Raw genomic sequence first — 19960 nt, forward strand, 5'->3', positions numbered from 1 at the left:
TGTTGCCAGCTACGGAATATTGTAATTCCAGATTTTAGGGGAGAATTTTGGGAAAATTACGTGTTTTGTCTATTATATCCCTCTTATGGGCTACATCGGAACAAACGTACCAGTATCTGAAAGTCTTGTCTTTGCCCTTCACAACGCACTATAGAAAGTTTCAATAGGATAGTTAGGGGAAGCATAGTTGAAGTTTACAGTAGACCTTGTTCTCTAAGTGGAAAGATAGCTGTGATTTTTTTTAGGTAGACTGAAATATTTTTTAATGACCTGCTTACTTTATTAGATATCGTCACCATACTTGTAGGATATATTATAGGGATACCAAAGCTTAAGATAGTTTGTGTGTGTCTGCTAGCACTGTTGCCAGCTACAGAAAATTTTAATTTCCGATTTTAGGGGGAAATTTTGGTAAAATTCCCTTTTGTCTCTATTATTTCCCTCTTGTTGGCTACATTCGAACAAACGTACCACTGTCTGAAAGCCTCGTCATTAGCCTACACAGCGCACCATAAAAAGTTTTGGTAGAATAATTAGGGGAAGTACAGTTGAGGCTTATAATAAACCATGTTCTGTAAATGATGAGAAAATTGTGCATTTGTGAGTTAGAATAAGATTTTTTTTTTTAAATTCATGCTTACTTTGTTAGATATCGCCATGATACTTGTAGGATATATTATTATGGTGCCAAGGTTTACTTTCAGATAGTTTACGTCTGTTTTATGGCAGTGTTTCCAGGCAAAACAATTAATTCCCGATTTCAAGTGAAAAATTCGGCAAATTTCCCTTTCCCCTCTTGCTCGCTACGTTGGTACAAATGTACCACTACCTGAAAGCCTCCTCTTTAGCTTACAGAACGCACCATAAAAAGTTTCAATAGGATAATTAGAGAAGCTGTAGCCCCGGCATATCTGTTGATTTTTGCTTCTGAGGCGTAAAAAGTGTCAAAATTTCATGTGTGCGGAAACAGAGATTTTTTTCTTTCTCTCTTTGAATGGAAGCCAGCGACTTCAGATTTTTACTGTACCTTGTTAACGCACCAAAGAAAATTTTTAGGTGACTTGGACTCATATGGCAACAGTGGTACTAGATACAAAAAGTCTTGAAATTTGGTTAGGAATTTTTTTTTGTAAATTTTCTCCCCTACATTTCCCTCAGTAATTTTCCACCCGCTCGCAACACTGCAATGTAACGTACACCAAAAAATAGCCACATTCCTTTTCTAAATAGCAAGGTCGTAACCATATCAATAGGGTAAATGGTTTTTGAGCATTAAGTCTCTAACTGACAAGGTAGGAAAACGCCAAAAATGACCTGGGTCCGAAAGGAATAATCACACGATTTTGCTCGTATAGGTACAAGGAAACAAACGATTTGTAAGTTGCGAGGGCTTCGACTCAAGTTCTATTGATTATTTCAATAATTTTCAACATAAATCAATAAATAATAGCTGCTAGAAAAAACAGACATTTGAAAAAAAAACATGAAAAAGAACGATGCTTTTTATTGAAAAAACTTCACAGAATAAAAACGTTTTTTTACAACACTAATTAGGTTAGGAAGTGTTTAGAATAGGTTAGGATTTATTTTGCATTTATTATATATTTTGTTCATTTCTACCTTGATTTCTTATATTTCTGAAAAATTTTAACATATTTCTCTTCATTTTCATCAGTAGAACGCCTTTCCTATCTCAGATCATCCTAAAAGCTCTCCCAGAAATTTTCTCTAAATTCTAATTTAAAATATCATTCATAAAAATTCTTTTACTTTCAGCGATCTTGATAGAAATTCGTCCAAATTACTCCATTTTAAGTTCATCGTCTTCAATCTTGTCTAGTAAGACGTCAGTAGCACAGATTTACGAAAATTATCTATAATTGGTAGCTTTCCTTTGAAGTATCTTGTCAGTTGCTCTTTGACCGATCTTCGTATTATTACGTCACATTGTTATGGTCTTGAATGGGGTCAGTTCCAGAAGAGCAGTAACTATATACTGCCCGTCGATTTTTCAAAAAAAAAAAAAAATAATAAGGTGGTTAAAACATTGTTACAGAACAGAGTTATGCGAAATTAGTTCGAAAATTTTGCGATATACAAGTTTGCAGTCTGGACGGAATGGAACGAACAGTGAAAATTTTGGTGAGGCAGCTTCAGAGGCGTCATTTAAGGGGGCAGGGAGGGGCATTTGCCCCCCTTCCCTGGGTTCGAGATTTCTATAGATTTTATCAATAGAATAGTAGTAAGTCAGAGAAAAACGCGAAATTTTTCTTATATCAAGGGGTCTTGCCCCCTCCCCCCAAGCCAAATCTGAAACGACGCTACTGGGCAGCTTCTTGTTGATTTTGTCAGCATGGCGAATGCTGATATAAGTTAGTTTTGAAGTTAAGAAATTTTAACTAATTTTTGGGAACGACAAAGTTTATCAGTAGATAAACCGTTCAATCATAAAATATACTTTATTCTGCGTCTTGTGAAATATTTTTGGAATGATTGAAAGTTTAATCTGAAAAAAAAATAATGAAGATGAAAGTTCAGGCCTGTGTGCAGAATGTCATATGCTGATTCAGGACAATACTTCAGATTTCAAGGAGTGTAATTTTCTTCCATCTGGATAACTGTAAGTAATGTTTTGATTTTGGATTTTGAATGAAACGGAGTGTCAGAAACTCGAAACCTGCTGTGGAAATATTTACTTTTAACCTTCAAATTAATCGAGTTAGACACAGTGTCACAATAAAATATAGCAGTGTTCAATAAAATATAGCAGTGTTCAATAAAATATAGCAGTGTAAACATGCATTCGTAATCCCTTCTGTTCCCAAAGGATCTACCTAATTACTTAGACAATAAGTGATAGCTTGAGTTTATTTAGAAAAAGGGGGGAAATAGAATAAATTATGGATATAACGTAAGTATAGATTAACGTAATTTCGTTTAAGAACGACCGTCCTATAACAATATCAAAATTAAAATCAGCCAAATCTAAGATATGCAGTCGTATTTGTTTTCTTATTTTTATGATTTTATTTGTTTGGCTACTTAGTATTTCTGCTCTTATGTAAACAAATATAGGAATAGATAGGAGTGACGTTCTCTGGTGTCGAATCTATATAATATATCTGTTGTTTTTTTTTCTCTAAAGTATTCGTATGAAAGTTGATTCCAAAGCTGTACTTTGGCTGAAAGCTGAGATTTTTTTTTTTTTAATTTCGATAAGGCAACTGGCTTTCCGTATCGTGCGTTTATGCATATAGATGTAGAGATACCGTAAGCGGCAAAATCGCTATACAAAATTAACATTGGCCTTTTGTGTCGACTAAAACGTCTTTACGAAAGAATAATTTTCATTTTTCTTGTGTGTGTGTGAGGTGTGACTAGGTTGTAGGTTAGATTAGATTAAGGTTCCATAATTTTGTGTATACTTTTTTGTGCATGCTAGGTTAAGGTTTTCTTGAGATGTGGTGCCTATAAATGAGAGTTGTAGTATACAGCCATAGAATCTAGTGTTTGTTTATGATTAAGAATAGTAATACAAAACGAAGAAAGCACATGCATGTAAGTGAAACAAATGATTCAAAATTATATAATGTGAAAGTTAATGTGAAGTTTTGAAAATAAATTAAGAATGTCATGTATGTATGCGGAATTAAAGAAAAATGCTTACTCACAAGTAGTGATCTGTACTTGGAAACTGATTAGCCATAGGAGCATAAAGAGAACGCATCGTTGCTCCCTATCGTATGTAAAGATGACTTTGTAAGAATACTATACAACTTTCTGGAAACAAGTAAAGGTTTAGATAGTATATTCGTACCTGTTTTATTTCGTACTTGAGAAAATGTACGATAGAATATAAAGATTTTATTTGGTTTGGTATAGTACAGCTTGATCAGTCAGTGCATAATAGTTCGTCTTCCTATCCGTCGTGCTAACAAATCTAAAGAGAAATGACATAAAGGAAATTTTATGGAGAACCCATCGTTGGATGTCACGAATCCTGATTTTTTTTTTAAATTTCAAAATCTCGAGTTTCTTTATTTTTTATAAATGTTTTTTTTTCGTTGCGCAAAAACTTCATTTAGATAGTACACTTGTAGGACAGGTCTTCTGACTCCCATGACTATGGAGCGAGTGAGTGCATCTCTGGTTGCGAGCTATTCTTCTGTGATGGCCACATAGACTTGTAGCTGGTTAAACTGGTGATATATTCAAACGCACCTTGGTCCCGAGAAAGCGAACATCTGAGAACAACAGTAGACACAATCACATACAATACAATAAATAATGAAGTTAGAGACGGGTGTTCCCCCTAGAAAGACTATTCTCCTAGAATCTTTTTTCCTTTATTCTCCCAAGTTGGATGTAGTCTACTGTGAGCCTTGCAGGTTGTTTGTAGATAGGCGTTGACAAAATTTCCGAGAATAACGTATCAATGGCGTAAATACATGGAAGAACTTGTAAAATAAATTAGCAAGGTATGAAAGCTCAGAAAGCCATGTAAGTAATGACGAAATCTACATGAGTCAAAAAGCAAACAAGGGTAAAAAACTCGATTTGGAAACTCAATTGTGCATTAAATTATTGGCAGAAAGTATTAAAGCGAGTGTTTCGTGTTATCATTTCCCTGTGTTCTGGTAATATGGCACTTCGTGGACATCGAGAATCTGTAAAAGAATGCTGCAACTCAGATAATTTCCTTCGAACTATCAGTCTTATGGCAGAATTTGATGATGTTTTGAAGAGCCTTTTAGAAGACGACAGGAAGAAAATCAAATATCCAAGCACACAAATTCAGAATGAAGTCATCGACATAACTGCAAAACAAAATTAAGAAAGACATCTGCAATGAGATTCCTTTTTTCAGCATTCAAGAGATTCCTTTTTTTTAAGCGTTATCCTGGATTCAACGCACGATATTATAAAAATCGGGGAAGTAAGCATCACAATTCATAATGTTATTTTTAACCCTAGTTATCATTTCTCACAGTTCGAAATTGTAGAAAGCTTCCTTGGATGTTATGATATGGAGAGTAAGATGCGGAAAATAATGAAGATTCGATACTAAAAGTCCTATTAGAAAATGAGATTGACATTGAGAAGTGCAGAGGTCAAGGCTACGATGGAGTAGCAGTAATGAGTGGTCGTATTTCTCGCTTGCAAACGCGAATTCAATAACAAGCCAAGAATACCATATATGTTCATTGCGCTGGAAATAATTTGAACCTCATGTTATCGAATGCTGCAAAAGCTAACACAAAAGCTCTGTGCTAATTTCTTTGCCACTCTATAACATATGTAACTTCTTTGGCAGCAGTAAGAAACACTGGAAGGCTTTATAAGACTGTATTCCTGAGGATACATCTCCGGAAAATGAAACGACACTGAAGAAACTCTCTCAAACGCGCTGGGATTGAAGTCATAATGCCGTGTTCGCACTAAGAAAGAGATACGCGGACGTTATAAAATGTCTTAATGTTATATGCCTTACTGGAACAGAAAAAGAACGTTCAGAAGCAGCTCGTTATAAACGAAAGATGGAAAAATTCGATTTCCTGATAGTCCTTGTTGTGGGAAAAAGTTCTAAGAAGCATTAATGTTGTCAAAAATGCTGTACAGCCCTAGTATGTGCTTGTCTGAGTATACATGAGAACTGGAAAAAATGCTATACAGTGATGCAAGATCTTAGAAAGAATGTGTTTCATGTATTCGAGGAAACCGGTGTTTGTGAGCGCAAATTTGGTGTTTCAGCTAAGTTAGAAAAAAGGAGGAAGCCGGTGCCGAAAATATTCTTTGATGAATTGGTGCAAAATACGCGATTTACTGACCCTGTAAAAAAATAATTGTAAACCAGTGGCGGCGGTTGGACGTTAAAAGTGGGGGACAAGACATGATCTGAACAATTGTGTATCGATGTTAGATTTTGTAGTTGTTTCTAACACTGTTAGATGAAAGGTTGTATAACTAATAGGATACTATCTTTTTTCACTTAAAATGCCGTATGTCGTATTTCTATTTTATGTAAATTCGTAAGAGCAATACACGTAGGTACTAGCACTTTATACTCTTAAACATCGAAAGTGTAAGAAGAGATTTGAGTTCTTGCTCATGAACATCTTAAAATTCTGTCTGGAAACTGTGTGATCAGATTATTTAATAACAAATTTGCAAAATAAATAAATCGAAAAGATAATATTAATCATAATAATGAATAATGAGGCTTGTCTTGCAGAAGTTATATTGAAACTGGGGATTAATGAACAACTTATACTTTGAATTCCACACATGCCATTAAAGGAATGTTTTTTTTTCTCTTAGAAAATGAAACACATTAAATACTGCAAGCATATGCTATGACATTTAAAGAAATATGCTATTGCAATACTAATTGCTTTGAATTGCAATTAAAACGCAATTCCTGTAACTTTCTTAACTCCATGGGAAGACAAATAACCAATACGTACTCACGCAACGGCAAATATCATATGGCAGCATTTTTTCTATGAAACACTAATACATACAAAACCTTTACCAGGGTGTCCATATTCTGGAAAATAAGTGAAAGTCAGGGAAAGGTCAGGGAAGTAAAAATGTATCAGGTGAAGTCAGGGAAATGGCAGATTGGTCAGGGAAAGTCAGGAGAAAATCGATTTAGGTCCATTGTTCAATTACTGAATTTATGAAATAGGGTTGATTTCTTTACTGTTACTGGATGCAAAATGTGGTGTTCTCAATGATGATATTGAGGGAGTCAGTGTTCTCTGATATAGTTGCTGAAACTAATTTTCTGGGAGAAACACATCAAACTGCATCCTGGCATATTTGCTCAAAAGGGTAGACGCTGTTCTAGAAGAATTGCATTGTGCCAAGAGGATATCTGCACAAGTGGCTGAGAACGCAAAGAAATAATATCTCCAGTTCACAGTGCAAGCTCAAACTGAATAATTTAATGAACACTAGAATGAATTCATAGCCAATGACAGAGATAGTATTGCACTTTATGAGGTTTTTTTTTTTTTTTTTTTTTTTTTTTTTTTTTTACTTAGGAAATGGGAAGAACTTCGTTGACTGGTCAGTTATGAAATTTTGTTTTTTCTTCTTTCAAGGAAACGCATTTTTTGAAAGTGGTCTCACAATGAATAAAATTCTCATAGTTGAGAGCTTACAAGAAGAATCTCTGGTTGCTCAACGGATCATATGATTCTGTAATGAGAATAGGTGGATCATCAGGATTAATAGTTATAAGAGGTATGATAAATTCAGTGAGAAGTTCAATGAGACAATATCAGGTGTGTTTGGAAAAGAAAAGAGAAATAAATGCTGGAGACGAAAAGGGGAGAGGGAAACGGAAGATTCAGCAACAACTAAAGGAGCTGGAGGAAGAAGAGAAGAAAATTAAACTGTGGAGACAACAAGAAGGATATTCAGATCAATGAGAAGAAAACTATGAGAGAAAGGATGAAAACAATTTTTAAACGGGTTGCATTTAACAACTGCACCAGCAAAAGTAAAGTGTGTGTGTTACATAACGTAATGTGTTACATAGTGTGTGTGTGTGTGTGTGTGTGTGTTTAATAATCAGTAAAATCATGTATGAACTGTTTAGTATTATAGGCAATATTATAATGCTGTGTAATTGGTATTATAATATGTATTTTTTTCATGTCTTAAGTACTCTGTATACTGCACATTTTCATTTCTAACTTTATGTTTGTGTAATATGTAGACCTAATCATTATCGGCCTAATGCACATGTTTGTAAATTTACATTCCTTTGGAAAGAAAATTGAGAAAAGAAAGAAACAGAAGCAGAAGAGAACAAGCCCAACTATGGGGAGTGTGGAGGCTGGGGTTTCTTTTTTACTTCTGTATTTTTAAGTTATTCAGGGGTTAGGGAAATCTGGAACTTTCGTCATGGAAAGTCAGGGAAAAGTCAGAGATCTTTTTTCCAAATTGTGTGGACACCCTTTTACATTTCCAAATGAAACTATATAAATTAGGTCTCCACTTCAAAAAAGTGGGGGAGCAACTGCCCCCTCTAGCCCCCCCCTAATCGCCGCACATGTAGTAAACATAAGGGTGCCCTCCGAAAAATGAGGAAACTTTGTGAAAGATTTTCGTTCAAAGACTTTCGCCCGTCAATGTTACGAACCACTCCTGAAAAAGAGGTCATTTCTTATGACTTTGCGCTTCTGTATGCAGACGATTTATTCTGTGACTTTCCATGAGAAGTGTTGACTTTCAGAGACACTTTTCAAAACAGACTTTCAAATCTTTCAACGCACGAAGAGATTTTTCATTTTATTACCGAATCTGACCTCAGCTCAGCATTTCCAAATCTGGTGACTGAGCTTTGTTTATATGTAACTCTTCTTGTTACAGTTGCAACTGCTGAGCGATCATTCTCTAACATGTAAGTTAAAATTAATCAAGACAAATCTCAGAAACAGTGTGACCCAAGAACGCCTTTTGGGTGTGGTCATGCTGAATATTGAGCCATCGCCGGCTACGATATCTTAGCGCCTTCCCAAATAGCACAGACAAACGAACGGAGCCTATTTCGTTTAGGAGACGCTGTGGTGCTAGTTACGTGGACGAATATTTTCTCTGTGTAGCAGGCGTATGAATATAGCTATAACAGGAGAAGAATTCTAGTTTCCTCCCCTATTTATAAGTAGAAACACCTATAGTATCACAAAAGCTCAATTGTTTTTTAATTGAATACAATTAGTATCGATTAATTAAGAATAAAAGACAACATCAACACACTCAACGGGTAGAATTCTTTACAAATTACAAACGCAGCACTTTCCGAGATAATGGATTGCCATTTAGAAAATTTGCATTCAAAACTTTCTGTTTCAACATCTGCTATGTTCATCAGCAACACTGAAACCATTGCATCAAAAAAATTTTACACTTAATTTGAATGAATGATTCTCCGAAAAGGGGCACTACAAACATGAAGCGTGTTGCAGAAAGGAAACAATGTAGGCGGAAAGAGTTTCCGAAACTCAGGTGTTCACAAACCAATAAGTGTTTTCAACAACGTGAATCACCTATACTAGTTCCTTTGTAGGATAGCAAATTACGTTTCTACTGTCCTGTTTATATATCAAGTTCATAAGCGTGGAATTGCGTTTGTCCTAACTGATAAGTTTGTGGCATAAGATCACAATCTACACTTTGAATAATTTTCCGAACTACAAAACCTCCTAATGGGGCGTTTACACTTAGTCGATTTGCGTTCGATTCAGTTGAATTGACGTCACTTTCAACTTAATCGACCGTCTAAACGGGACTTCAACTTAATTGCTTGTTGATCGAAGGCGACTAATTGACTGGCAACTGAATTAAAAGACGTTCTATTTTCTGTGGTTGAAATAATTGAACACATCCATCAATCTGATTCGGCCTAGTTGCTTCGATTTAGTGGCAAATGCAGCGAGTCGATTTAGTCGTGCGACTAAATCGACTAAGTGTAAACGCCCCATAAGAAAGCAATAGAAGCTAATTTCACTGTATCTGACCCAATGTCTGTAAAGAAAACCATTGGGAATATTGATATCAGGGTCGGCAAAAAACATGGTTTTTATTTTTTTAAAAAAACTTTTTTTTGTTTAAACCAGGTTTTTATGGTTTAAATAATTTGCTCTATATATTCATATCATATATGGACAGAAATAAGTTTGTTTCGCCTTGATGTTATTATGCAACAACCGGGTTATGCTGGAAGGGGTCACATAAGCTTAAAGCGGAATAAAAACCGCTTCTCGAGTTACATCCGAGAGAAATTGTCCTCCATTTGAACTCGGAACCAGGACTAATTGGCCACAAATGCGATACGTCTACCGACTCACTCACGAAGGAATCCTGATAAAAAAAAATACGTTGTACTGATCTTTACATGTTTCTTAATATAACTGTCAAGAGTCATTTCAGAAGGACAAAAAGATAAACAGTTGCACAAGTGAAACCATTACACAGAATTACATATGAACAATTTCAAAGTACTACGGAGTACAGAAGAACTAATTTAGTTCAAGTTAGTTAACAACGACTTTTATTGGTCCAAATTAAAGAAATACACCGACTTATCAATAAGAAAAGTGAATAAAGATACGAATTATTTGAGCCCACTTGGGCTCAGACTCATTTATACATAAATAGATACCAAAGATACTTCTCATTTCACTAAATGCCTCTCGTGGGGTCTGTATGACCCCCCTCACACACACAAAAGTACGGCATTTTCGTTGTATTTTATCAATAGTAAACATTGAAACGAAACAATATTTAGAATTTTTCTTCGATTGCAATTACATAACAATAATAACAACTACAAAAAAATCACAAAATAAACATTTATAAACTTATAAAAAAAAGTTGCTTTTGTAGTATAATCTTTTTGGATAATAGATGGGGAATTTAGGTCTGAATATAATACGAATAATATACGGGAGTGAAACGTGATAACCCACAAATGTGTGTTTATCAAGATTTTACAAACACTTACACTTTTACGAACATTTTTTGTTTTTTGGTTTAAACCAGTTGTTTTTTTAAAAAAAACAGCTGGTTTAAACCTTGGTTTAAACCACCTTGGTTTAAACCAGCCAACCCTGATTGATATATTACAAAATTGTGGTAAAAGTAGTGAACAATAGGCTAAAATGTTACGAAATGACCAAGTTCTTATTGTGCTTAAAGATTGCGTAAAAGTCTTAATAGTTAAGGATTGTATTTCATTTGCGTTATAATTTCATAGCTGAATTTCACTTTTAGTTTACACTTTAATGAATGTGTCTAGAGTTTTCTCCTATGTTAATGCAAAATGGTTATGATATTTTCCTTGGCATTACCGTATTAGTAGGTCTTATATATTAGATTGTCAGAACTACATAAGTTAAATATATTTTCAAAACATGGGATCTTTGTAAATCATTACTACGGTATCTGTTTTAGTAAGATGTAAATAGGTGTCTACTAATATATTACTACAATATTGCATTTCACAAAACTAAATCGTTTATCGTTTTATCTAGGTAAACATTAGGGAAATTTGGTGTTACCACTGATACACCAAGTGATACTGGGATAGTATCTGAAATAAACGCTCTGCTTTCTTCTTCTATCCCATTAGCAAGGGAGCCGATCCTTGGGGCTTTAGGGGCCCGGGACATTCAAAGTTGAAATAGGCTTCACAGATTTGACTCCATTACGTAGATCGTTGCAATCAACAGCAGCTTGTGTTCACTACTGAACTCCGGATCGTTCTTCTTTTCTTTATGTCGCAATTCTTTCTGAGAATTTTTCTACGGGATTAAACAAAGTTTCGCAACTTTGTGGGAGGACTAGTGACTAAATACATTTAGAACATTTCCTCTCATCAGAATTCTTTCTTTTGTATCTGAACGGTAATCGTTTTTACTAAAATATAAACTACACACTACAGATGACATAGAATTACAATTTGGGGTGAAAGTTTCCCTAGATATCGCCTTCAACCAGGCCCGTACTGTGATACTAATGAGGGCGGTGGACAAGTCTACTAAAAGGGCGCCATACAAACGGGAATTATATATATATATATATATATATATATATATATATATATATATATATATATATATATATATATATATATATATATATAGAGAGAGAGAGAGAGAGAGAGAGAGAGTACGCACTTAATATTCACCTTCAAAAAGCCTCGAAAGTAATGAAGCAAAAATTATATAAATTGTACAAAGTTTTCATTGAAGTTTAGGCTACATTGTAAGAAATAGAAAACTTTACTACTAGATGTAGAAATGGAAATACACGTTAAAAAGTTAAAAAACCCAAATGCGTACTCTTAAGGACCAGTGTCCCAAAGAGTGTGTTTTGCGGTTCCTAAGAGTGCGCACTCAACACCTATCATACTTGAAACCCAAACCCCTTCGTAAGACGAACACTGCTCATGTCACCATTGTTTACAATTAATGCACTGAATCCAGTCTTCGTCAATTGGTTCTTCATTCAATTCGTGACACACTGTGCATGAAATTTTGGTTGATCTCAGCTGCAGTATTCTCTGTTGAAGTGGATGATTCATCGGGCTGATCAAAGAGTTTTCTCTTTGACTTAAAATTTCCTTTGACTCGCTTGCTCTGAAGAAACTTGTAACATGGAGAAATAGTAAAAATTTCAGATCGACGTTTGGTACGTGCAATTTATCGCATTTTTCTTAATTTCGGAAGAGGAATGATATATTTCGGATGAATAAACGTGCTTGAACTTGCGGCTTCTGTAGGTCTAAGACGTTTTGCTTTCTCCGTGGTGTAATGAAATTATAAGAATTGAGTTTGGAAAAAAAATAACATTTTCCGAAAAATATTGTTATCTAACGATGTTAAAATAAAAAGTATTTTAGACTTTAATTTACCCTAAGGTTTGCTTTCAATTGTTCGTAATTTTATCCAAAATGTTAATTATCACTAATAAACACCATGGTATTTAACTACACGTGATTCTAAACTACGTTTGCTTTTGCTTCCAACAATTTCTTGATTACACGTCCATGTGGTTTTTTAAATTATATTATGAACATACACGAAATTTAAAATATCACAGAAAATCTTCGTTCAATTTCACTCACAAATTATGATTTTATTAGTAAAATTAGTTTTTTTTTTAATTCATACTTCGTGCTTTCATCACATTATCCCACCAACTGGAAAAAATTCCTGAACAACATCTTTAGTGTATGTCTTTTTTTAATTCTTAGTTCGTGGTTTCATTACAATCCTAATCGAAGTCATGTTTCGCTTAGCATCTTCTTCCAGAACACTTCCAGAAGCTTCATTTTGATCATTTCCTCACTTCTTAGGACGATGTCATCATACCATGAAAGGTAATAGGAAACTACCATGGACCAAAGGCCTGCCTTTGGGTAGAACATCACATCATCATCATCATCATTGTAGTTTAAGAAATTCTGTAAATTTAAAACACTTCTTATAGATGATTGTTTCCTCTTATAGATGATTGCACTTTTCTGTTGGTGCTTGTATAGAAGACAAACAACTGCAAATAATTCTACAATCCATTCAAACATCCCATTACACTCCGAGAGTAACTGATAAGAATAACCACATTGTTTGTAATATGAATGCCGTTACCCACACACTCTCTCAAAGAAATTGTCCCAAAGAGTACGCACGCATTCTTTGGTAACTCACTAACGCGCACTCTTTGGGAAACAGCAGTCAACTTGAGTAAAATTCATCCAAGTGGTTGCACATGCAAGACCTTCGAAACAAAGCCATGGTAAACAATTCCTATCTGCATTCATGTTTTCTACCATGCAACAAAAGTACTGTAGTTAGCTATTATATAACAAAAAAATCTTAACTAAAAGTATTAAAATATTACATCAAGAATTAAAAAAAGTTATTTTTGCCTGTATTTTCTGTTTGCAGCGATAAGATAACTTCCCTTTCTTTCGTATCAACTCTCACACAAAGACGCACAAAATAGCGTAGCAATAATAATTCTGTGTTACCACTTCAGTGTAATTGGCACTGCGCGCTCTTAGGGCGTAAGTGCTCTTTGGTAACCCTCTCTCTCTTTCTTTCTTTCTCTCTCTCTCTCTCTCTCTCTCTCTCTCTCTATATATATATATATATATATATATATATATATATATAGCCTTTGAAAGAAAGTATGGGTGCCATTTCATATCAAAATCACCACCAATTTTTTAGTATTAACGTAAATAGCTAATTTGTGGAAATCTCGAATCGAAATCCTCTTTACTAGAAGGAAAGACTTTTTAGTTCCTGTAATAACATTTCTGTCAAATAAAAAAAAGCTATGAACTAGAGAGAGCCTATGGACACAGGAGATTCAGTGCCGCGTTTACGAAAGCTCTCCATTGATTCCTGTCCTTAGCCAACTGAACCCAGCTTCTACTTTATATTTCAATCTCTGCGAGAAACATTTTAATATTGTCCTCCCATTTGCGCCTCGGTCTTCCTAATGGTCGTTTTGCTATTTGGATTTCCAGTTAGAACTTTGAAAGCAATTCTAATTTCTTTCATTCTGGCTACATGACCTGCCCATTTGAGCCTTCTGGACTTGAAGACCCTAACAATGTTTGGTAAACGTATAAATCATAAACATCCTCGTTATGAAGTTTCCGCTATTCACCATTCCCGTTCCTCTTGGAGTCCGAATATTCGTCTAAGAATCTTGATTTCAAATACTTTCAGTCTGCGATTTTCCGTGAGTCAGTGACTATGTTTCGCAACCATAAAGCACAACAGGGATGATTATCGTTTTATATTTTAAGATACAACACAAACAAATTTCTCAACAGAATTCGCGACGACGAAAGATTTTTAACTGAATAATAACACGAAATCCCTGCTTTTAGTTGACATCAAATTTCTTAGTGATTATGATTTTGGTCTATTAATAGTGATCCTAGATATTTGAAAGTATCCACTTTATCGAAAGTAAATATTAAAGGGGCGCCGGGACGCCAAGTCAACAAAATTCAAGGAATTCAGATTACGTTGGTAAGTGAATTGTTTTCTTTTAAATAACGTTAATTCAGATATTTTAATATTAGGCCGGCTAAATAAACATCATTTAGTCTATTTTTCCATAAGGACAACACAACAGGCTTAATGCCCAGTTATAGTGTAGTGTATATACTTATCTAACATACACTATTATTCATACACAAATACACGTCGTTTAATTTGCACAAGTTATTTTGAACTTGTTTTCGTACATTACTAAATACATCTACTACACGAAATCTAACGAAATGATTAAAGCACACATTCTCCACAGAGGAGACTTTTGTAATAGACTATATTAGTACTTGCTTTTCTACAATAGAATGTCCCAGTGTTTGCTGTTCTAGTCTTACCTATTGGGACACGTAACAACACTTCTGAAACTAATTCTAGATAGTCAATTTTTGGAGTTTGATAAAGAACAACAGATCAAATACCCATCTTCTTTTCTCTAATGTTTGAAAACTAAAATTCGTTACTAGGTCTTCATAGGTGACATACCTTGGGTAGAAACCGGTTTTCTTCTATGGAAACATTTTTTAAACATTAAACTGTATATTTTCTATTGCATCAGAGTACTTAGTGACATTTGGTATTCTAACAGTACAACAACATTCTAATTTTGACCTAACATACGAAAAATATAACCTTATAAATGTTGACTCTTTGTAGAAATATTGTCCTATCTTATAAATTAAACCTAGGTTCCTTTATACACTACTCGTTATTCCGTCAACGTGTTGAGCAAAGGTTAATTTGCTATAAAATATAACTCCTAGATCTTTGATAGTAAATTATTTGGGGTAGACAAGGAAGTGCCACTTATTGTGTAGGTTAATTGGATTTCATTTCCTCGTGAAAGATACAGATTTACATTTGGACACATTCAGAACTATTTTTTCTTATCACACCATATTTGAAAACTCTCTGTAGATTCTCTTGAAGTTTCACGCAGTTATGATTTGAAATTATTTTGGAGTATAATTTGAGATCGTCTGCAAAAAGAAGAACTTGACAAGTTTTAATACACAGAGGAATATCATTAATAACAAGAAGAAACAACAGGAGACCTAGATTAGATCCTTGAGGGACTCCCGAAAGAGTATTGAACTTGAAAATTACCGGCAAAGTAAAACATTGCCTAGGACTATTCAAGTGGAACTCTCTCCAGCCCTCTGTGAGAAGTTTTTATATTTTTAATCTTGGAATTCAATATATGTATCGCTATTTGCATATTCTATGCTCTTATTATGTTGGTGTGTATCAAGTTCAAAATAAGCAAGAATAGCACTCAAAAACCATTTCAATCATTTTCTCCATTTTCAATCATTCAAAAACCATATTTCATTAACTTTTATGTTTTAAATACAAAAGCCATTCACCTTAAAAAACTTACATAATACCAACTTCTGTTGTCTTACACTATGATCTTACATTCCATATTTAAATCTAGGAGTATAGAATAAACTTTGATTGTTTTTCATAGCACACAGAGGAGGGGAGGTCGTCTGGGAATTCTCGCCAGGGCTCTTAAAAACCACGCGACGGCCCTGCACCCACCCCTTTCTCCTCTCTCTTTTTGGGAGTACAAGATTCCAGTATCTTTAGAATTTTCCAGAATGCTGTTCCTGCCATTTTAATTTCATTGAGATGTATAACTTTCAACATTTTGGAATTTAACTGAATATCTTAATTACATTGTGAAATGAGAGTACATGTAATTTAGCAAGATCTGTGGCTATATGCTGATGTCATCAAAAGTGCTTTGCATTGAGATGTATGGAAATTTCAACATTTCATGAATTTAACTATATATCAGATCAATTTATCTTAATTGGTGGTCATTTATACAATTGTAAATGCCCCCTTTCGTAGACAAACGTAAAATGGAATATTTCCCTCCCTACTCCCATGTATTTCAATAAATATAAAAAACTGATTATAATTTCGTATTTCACAGTTTCAAATGTTTATTCTGTGCATCTGCATATTGAACTCGAACGATAGATTTTGTGTTTGTTTTACCTCGATGCCAACGTAAGTGTATACTGATTAACATTTTCGTTGAACTTAACATTTTTAACATCTACTTCATATATACTTTAACACAATAGCTATTTGTAACTTTTGCCGGATTACACACCTTTTAAATATTTTTCAGTATAGCTGGTATATGAGACGTGGACATATTGTGGATTCTCCGTCTGAAAAGACGTCGCGAACTTGTGAGGTGGAATATTTATTTAATTTAAGAATGAACAGCATGAGCTCCCTGTGGCCCTCACCCACACAATAGGTGTCACTAAGCCCATTGTGCTTTTGAAAGAATTAGCGAAGTGAGGCTGTGAGATGAAACGCAAGGATGCTGTGCTTGTTTAATCGTGAGAACGCTAAATTGATTGAACCATGGTCCCTACGAGTGACCCCACTGTGCTTTAAAAGATTTAATGGAATGAGAAACAAGCACCTGTTGCAAACCTATATGGAGTTACTTGCAATCGGAATATTTGCTCTGTAATAATCCAGTAGACTATTCGAAACTTTTGCAGAAACATTGATTTACTGTGAATAACTAATTGTGTGAAACTCGTACGTACGTAGAACACTCGAACAATTAGCGTTACGCTTTTGTATGGTAAAACTTTTATATTGCTGAGCAACCTCTAAATATGAGAATTCTTACAAGGATAGTTTGCACGTGTTATTTCTATATGAAAAGGAAACTTTTGAGAGGGTCAGAGAGAAAATTGCTTTATTTTGAAATTTAACCATTTGTATAAGGACCACTCTAATATATATATATATATATATATATATATATATATATATATATATATATATATATGTGTGTGTGTGTGTGTGTGTGTGTAAGGGGTGATAAACTGAAACGCGTTCGTTCCATGTATTATTGGTATAATGTGTATGATGGTATTGTTTAATAGTGTAATGGCTGTCCCTGTGTGTTGGGTGTAGGAATGTTGTTACGTGTATCTTTTTTGCAGGTATAACGAGTGAAAGATGGCGTTCAAGATCCACAATCCGTCCAAATAGGACCGTCATCCAGTTTTTGAGTGCCCAAGGTTGTCAACCAGCTGAAGTGTTCCGGCGTATGAAAGACGTGTATGGTGATGCATGCGTCTCCAAAACAACAGTGGTGAACTGGGCCAGAATATTTCAGAAAGGGCGTGGACAAACCACTGATTATCGTCCTGGTCAAGCCCATGTTGCCACAGAAGACACATGTGAAAAAGTGAATGCGACTATAGTTGCGGATAGACGCATTAGTATTCAATCCATAGCGAACGGGTTAAACATGAGTTATGACGAGAAAATTATGAAAGATCTGGGCTATCATAAAGTGTGCGCGCAGTGGATCCCCAGGTTTGTAGATGGAAGACCAAAAGTTAGAGCGTGTGGGTTGCAACCATTGAACATTTGTCGCGTTACCATTTGAAGATAACTTCTTGCTGCACACTGTTGCTGAGGATGAAACTTAGAGCCATCATTTTGAACGGAGTTAAAAAGTCTTCCAGTGTGCAGTGGAAACACCCCTCACCACCACGACCCAAAAATAGTTTAAGACGCAACCGTCTGCGGTGAAAGTTATGGTATCTGTGTTCTTTCATTGCCATGGGCCATTATTGCTCGACTTGAAGAAACCAGGACAGTCCATCAACGCCGCACGCTACTGTCAAACCTTGACACAGTTACGGAGACCCATCAAAAACAAATGTCCTGGTTTATTGACCGCTGGAGTCATTGTGTTCAATGACAACGCTCGTCCACACGAAGTGCAGGATTTGTTTCAACGATTCAAGTGGGAAATATTGCGACACCCGCCCTACAGCCCTGACTTTTCACCTTATGACGTTCACATCTTTAGACCTCTAAAGAAGGCACTGAAAGGTCAGAGATTGCCGTCTGACGCTGAGGTTCAAAACGCTGTGCGTTGTTGGTTTGATAGTCAGCCGTACAAATTTTACATGGACGTCATTCGTATGTCAGTGACACAGTGGGAGAAGTGTCCCAAAGCTCATGGTGACTTCTGAACAAATTTTTACTGCACGCTAACTATCTACATCTCTAGATTGTGTACAAATTTCCGCTCGAAATAAAATTTATTTCATGAATTATGACCACTGAACGGGTTTCACTTGATAGCTCTTATATATATATATATATATATATATATATATATATATATATATATATATATATATATATATATATATATATATATATGCTTTTGTTAGTACAATTGGATTACCATGACACGGAGAACTGTACCACAGGCGACTGCATTGACCAAGCTCTAACATGAACTAATGCTTAATTCAAAATTTTGCCGATAGGTGTCATTAGTTACTCTGGTGTCGGCATACATGATAGTATGTGATATATTGAGTATCGAGCGTGTGTCGGCATCATTTCATTCTACGCCGTATATATTACAGCCAACTAATCTTTGCTGAAGCAATATGAGAGCTGCACTACCGAAAAAATCGATTTTTGTGCAGATGCAACCATCTTGTTTTCACCAGCGCTAGTACCGACGTAGACACCTGATTTACTTCTTACAAGTTTTAGTAAAGATCAGTCAGATTAAAATTTGTGTATTTTATATCTCTTATAGTAACTGAATTTTAAAAAAGAAAGAAAGAAAGCGGAACATATTCTAATTTTTAAGCAATTCTGCTTGGTTTGTTTTTCTCATCATTATTGAAGTGAGACAGTATTTTGTTCCTATTAAAAAGAATAGTTTACAACATGATATAAAGTGAATATTTATTCATTCTTCATAAATTAATTTGATTGATTGCTCTCTCTCTTTTGCATATTATTTAACTGAAGCTTGAAAATAATCGAGTGTTCTCTCTTTTTTACATATTATTTAAGTGATGCTTGAAAACAATTAATTGTTCTCTCTCTTTCTACATATTATTTAACTGAAGCTTGAAAATAATGGATTATTCTCTCTCTTTTTTACATATTATTTAACTGATATGTAAAGGGAACATGATAACTCAAAATAGTTGTTTCTGTTTTAGATGGGTTTCTCTTGCTCATCGGAGGAACTCAACATCGTAGATGAAATCTACCTCCAGAAGTCGGTAGTGGCCGGAACGATTACCCGACGGTCATCAGCACGCAGAAGGGTATCATGGAGTTACAGCAGCTGGGACATCCGGAACCGGAGAGGTGCGAAAGAATGCTACGCGCCCTTCGTGCTTTTGAAGGTAACGATATATTAATTCTCTTGCACTGTGTATCCAGTGCTGATATCCTGGATTTGTGCACGGATTTTTCGGTACACGGTAGTTATGATCAGGCTCAGCAAAAACTTAGGCATTTATTAAGCTGTGGGGAAGGTCAGGTGGACAGGATAAAAG

At 35.0% G+C, this 19960-nt stretch overlaps 1 protein-coding gene across 1 annotated transcript; it reads left to right on the forward strand.

Moving 5' to 3' along the window:
• Positions 1–5026: 5026 nt before the first annotated feature.
• LOC145663161 (protein GVQW3-like) lies at positions 5027–18024 on the forward strand. Its single transcript, XM_081729518.1, has 2 exons — positions 5027–5033; positions 17573–18024. Exons 1-2 carry the CDS (start codon positions 5027–5029, stop codon positions 18022–18024), a joined length of 459 nt encoding a protein of 152 aa, XP_081585644.1.
• Positions 18025–19960: the final 1936 nt, after the last annotated feature.

Source organism: Thermobia domestica, chromosome 1, assembly GCF_964235325.1.
Source record: "Thermobia domestica chromosome 1, izTheDome1.hap1.1, whole genome shotgun sequence".
NCBI classification, from domain to species: domain Eukaryota; kingdom Metazoa; phylum Arthropoda; class Insecta; order Zygentoma; family Lepismatidae; genus Thermobia; species Thermobia domestica.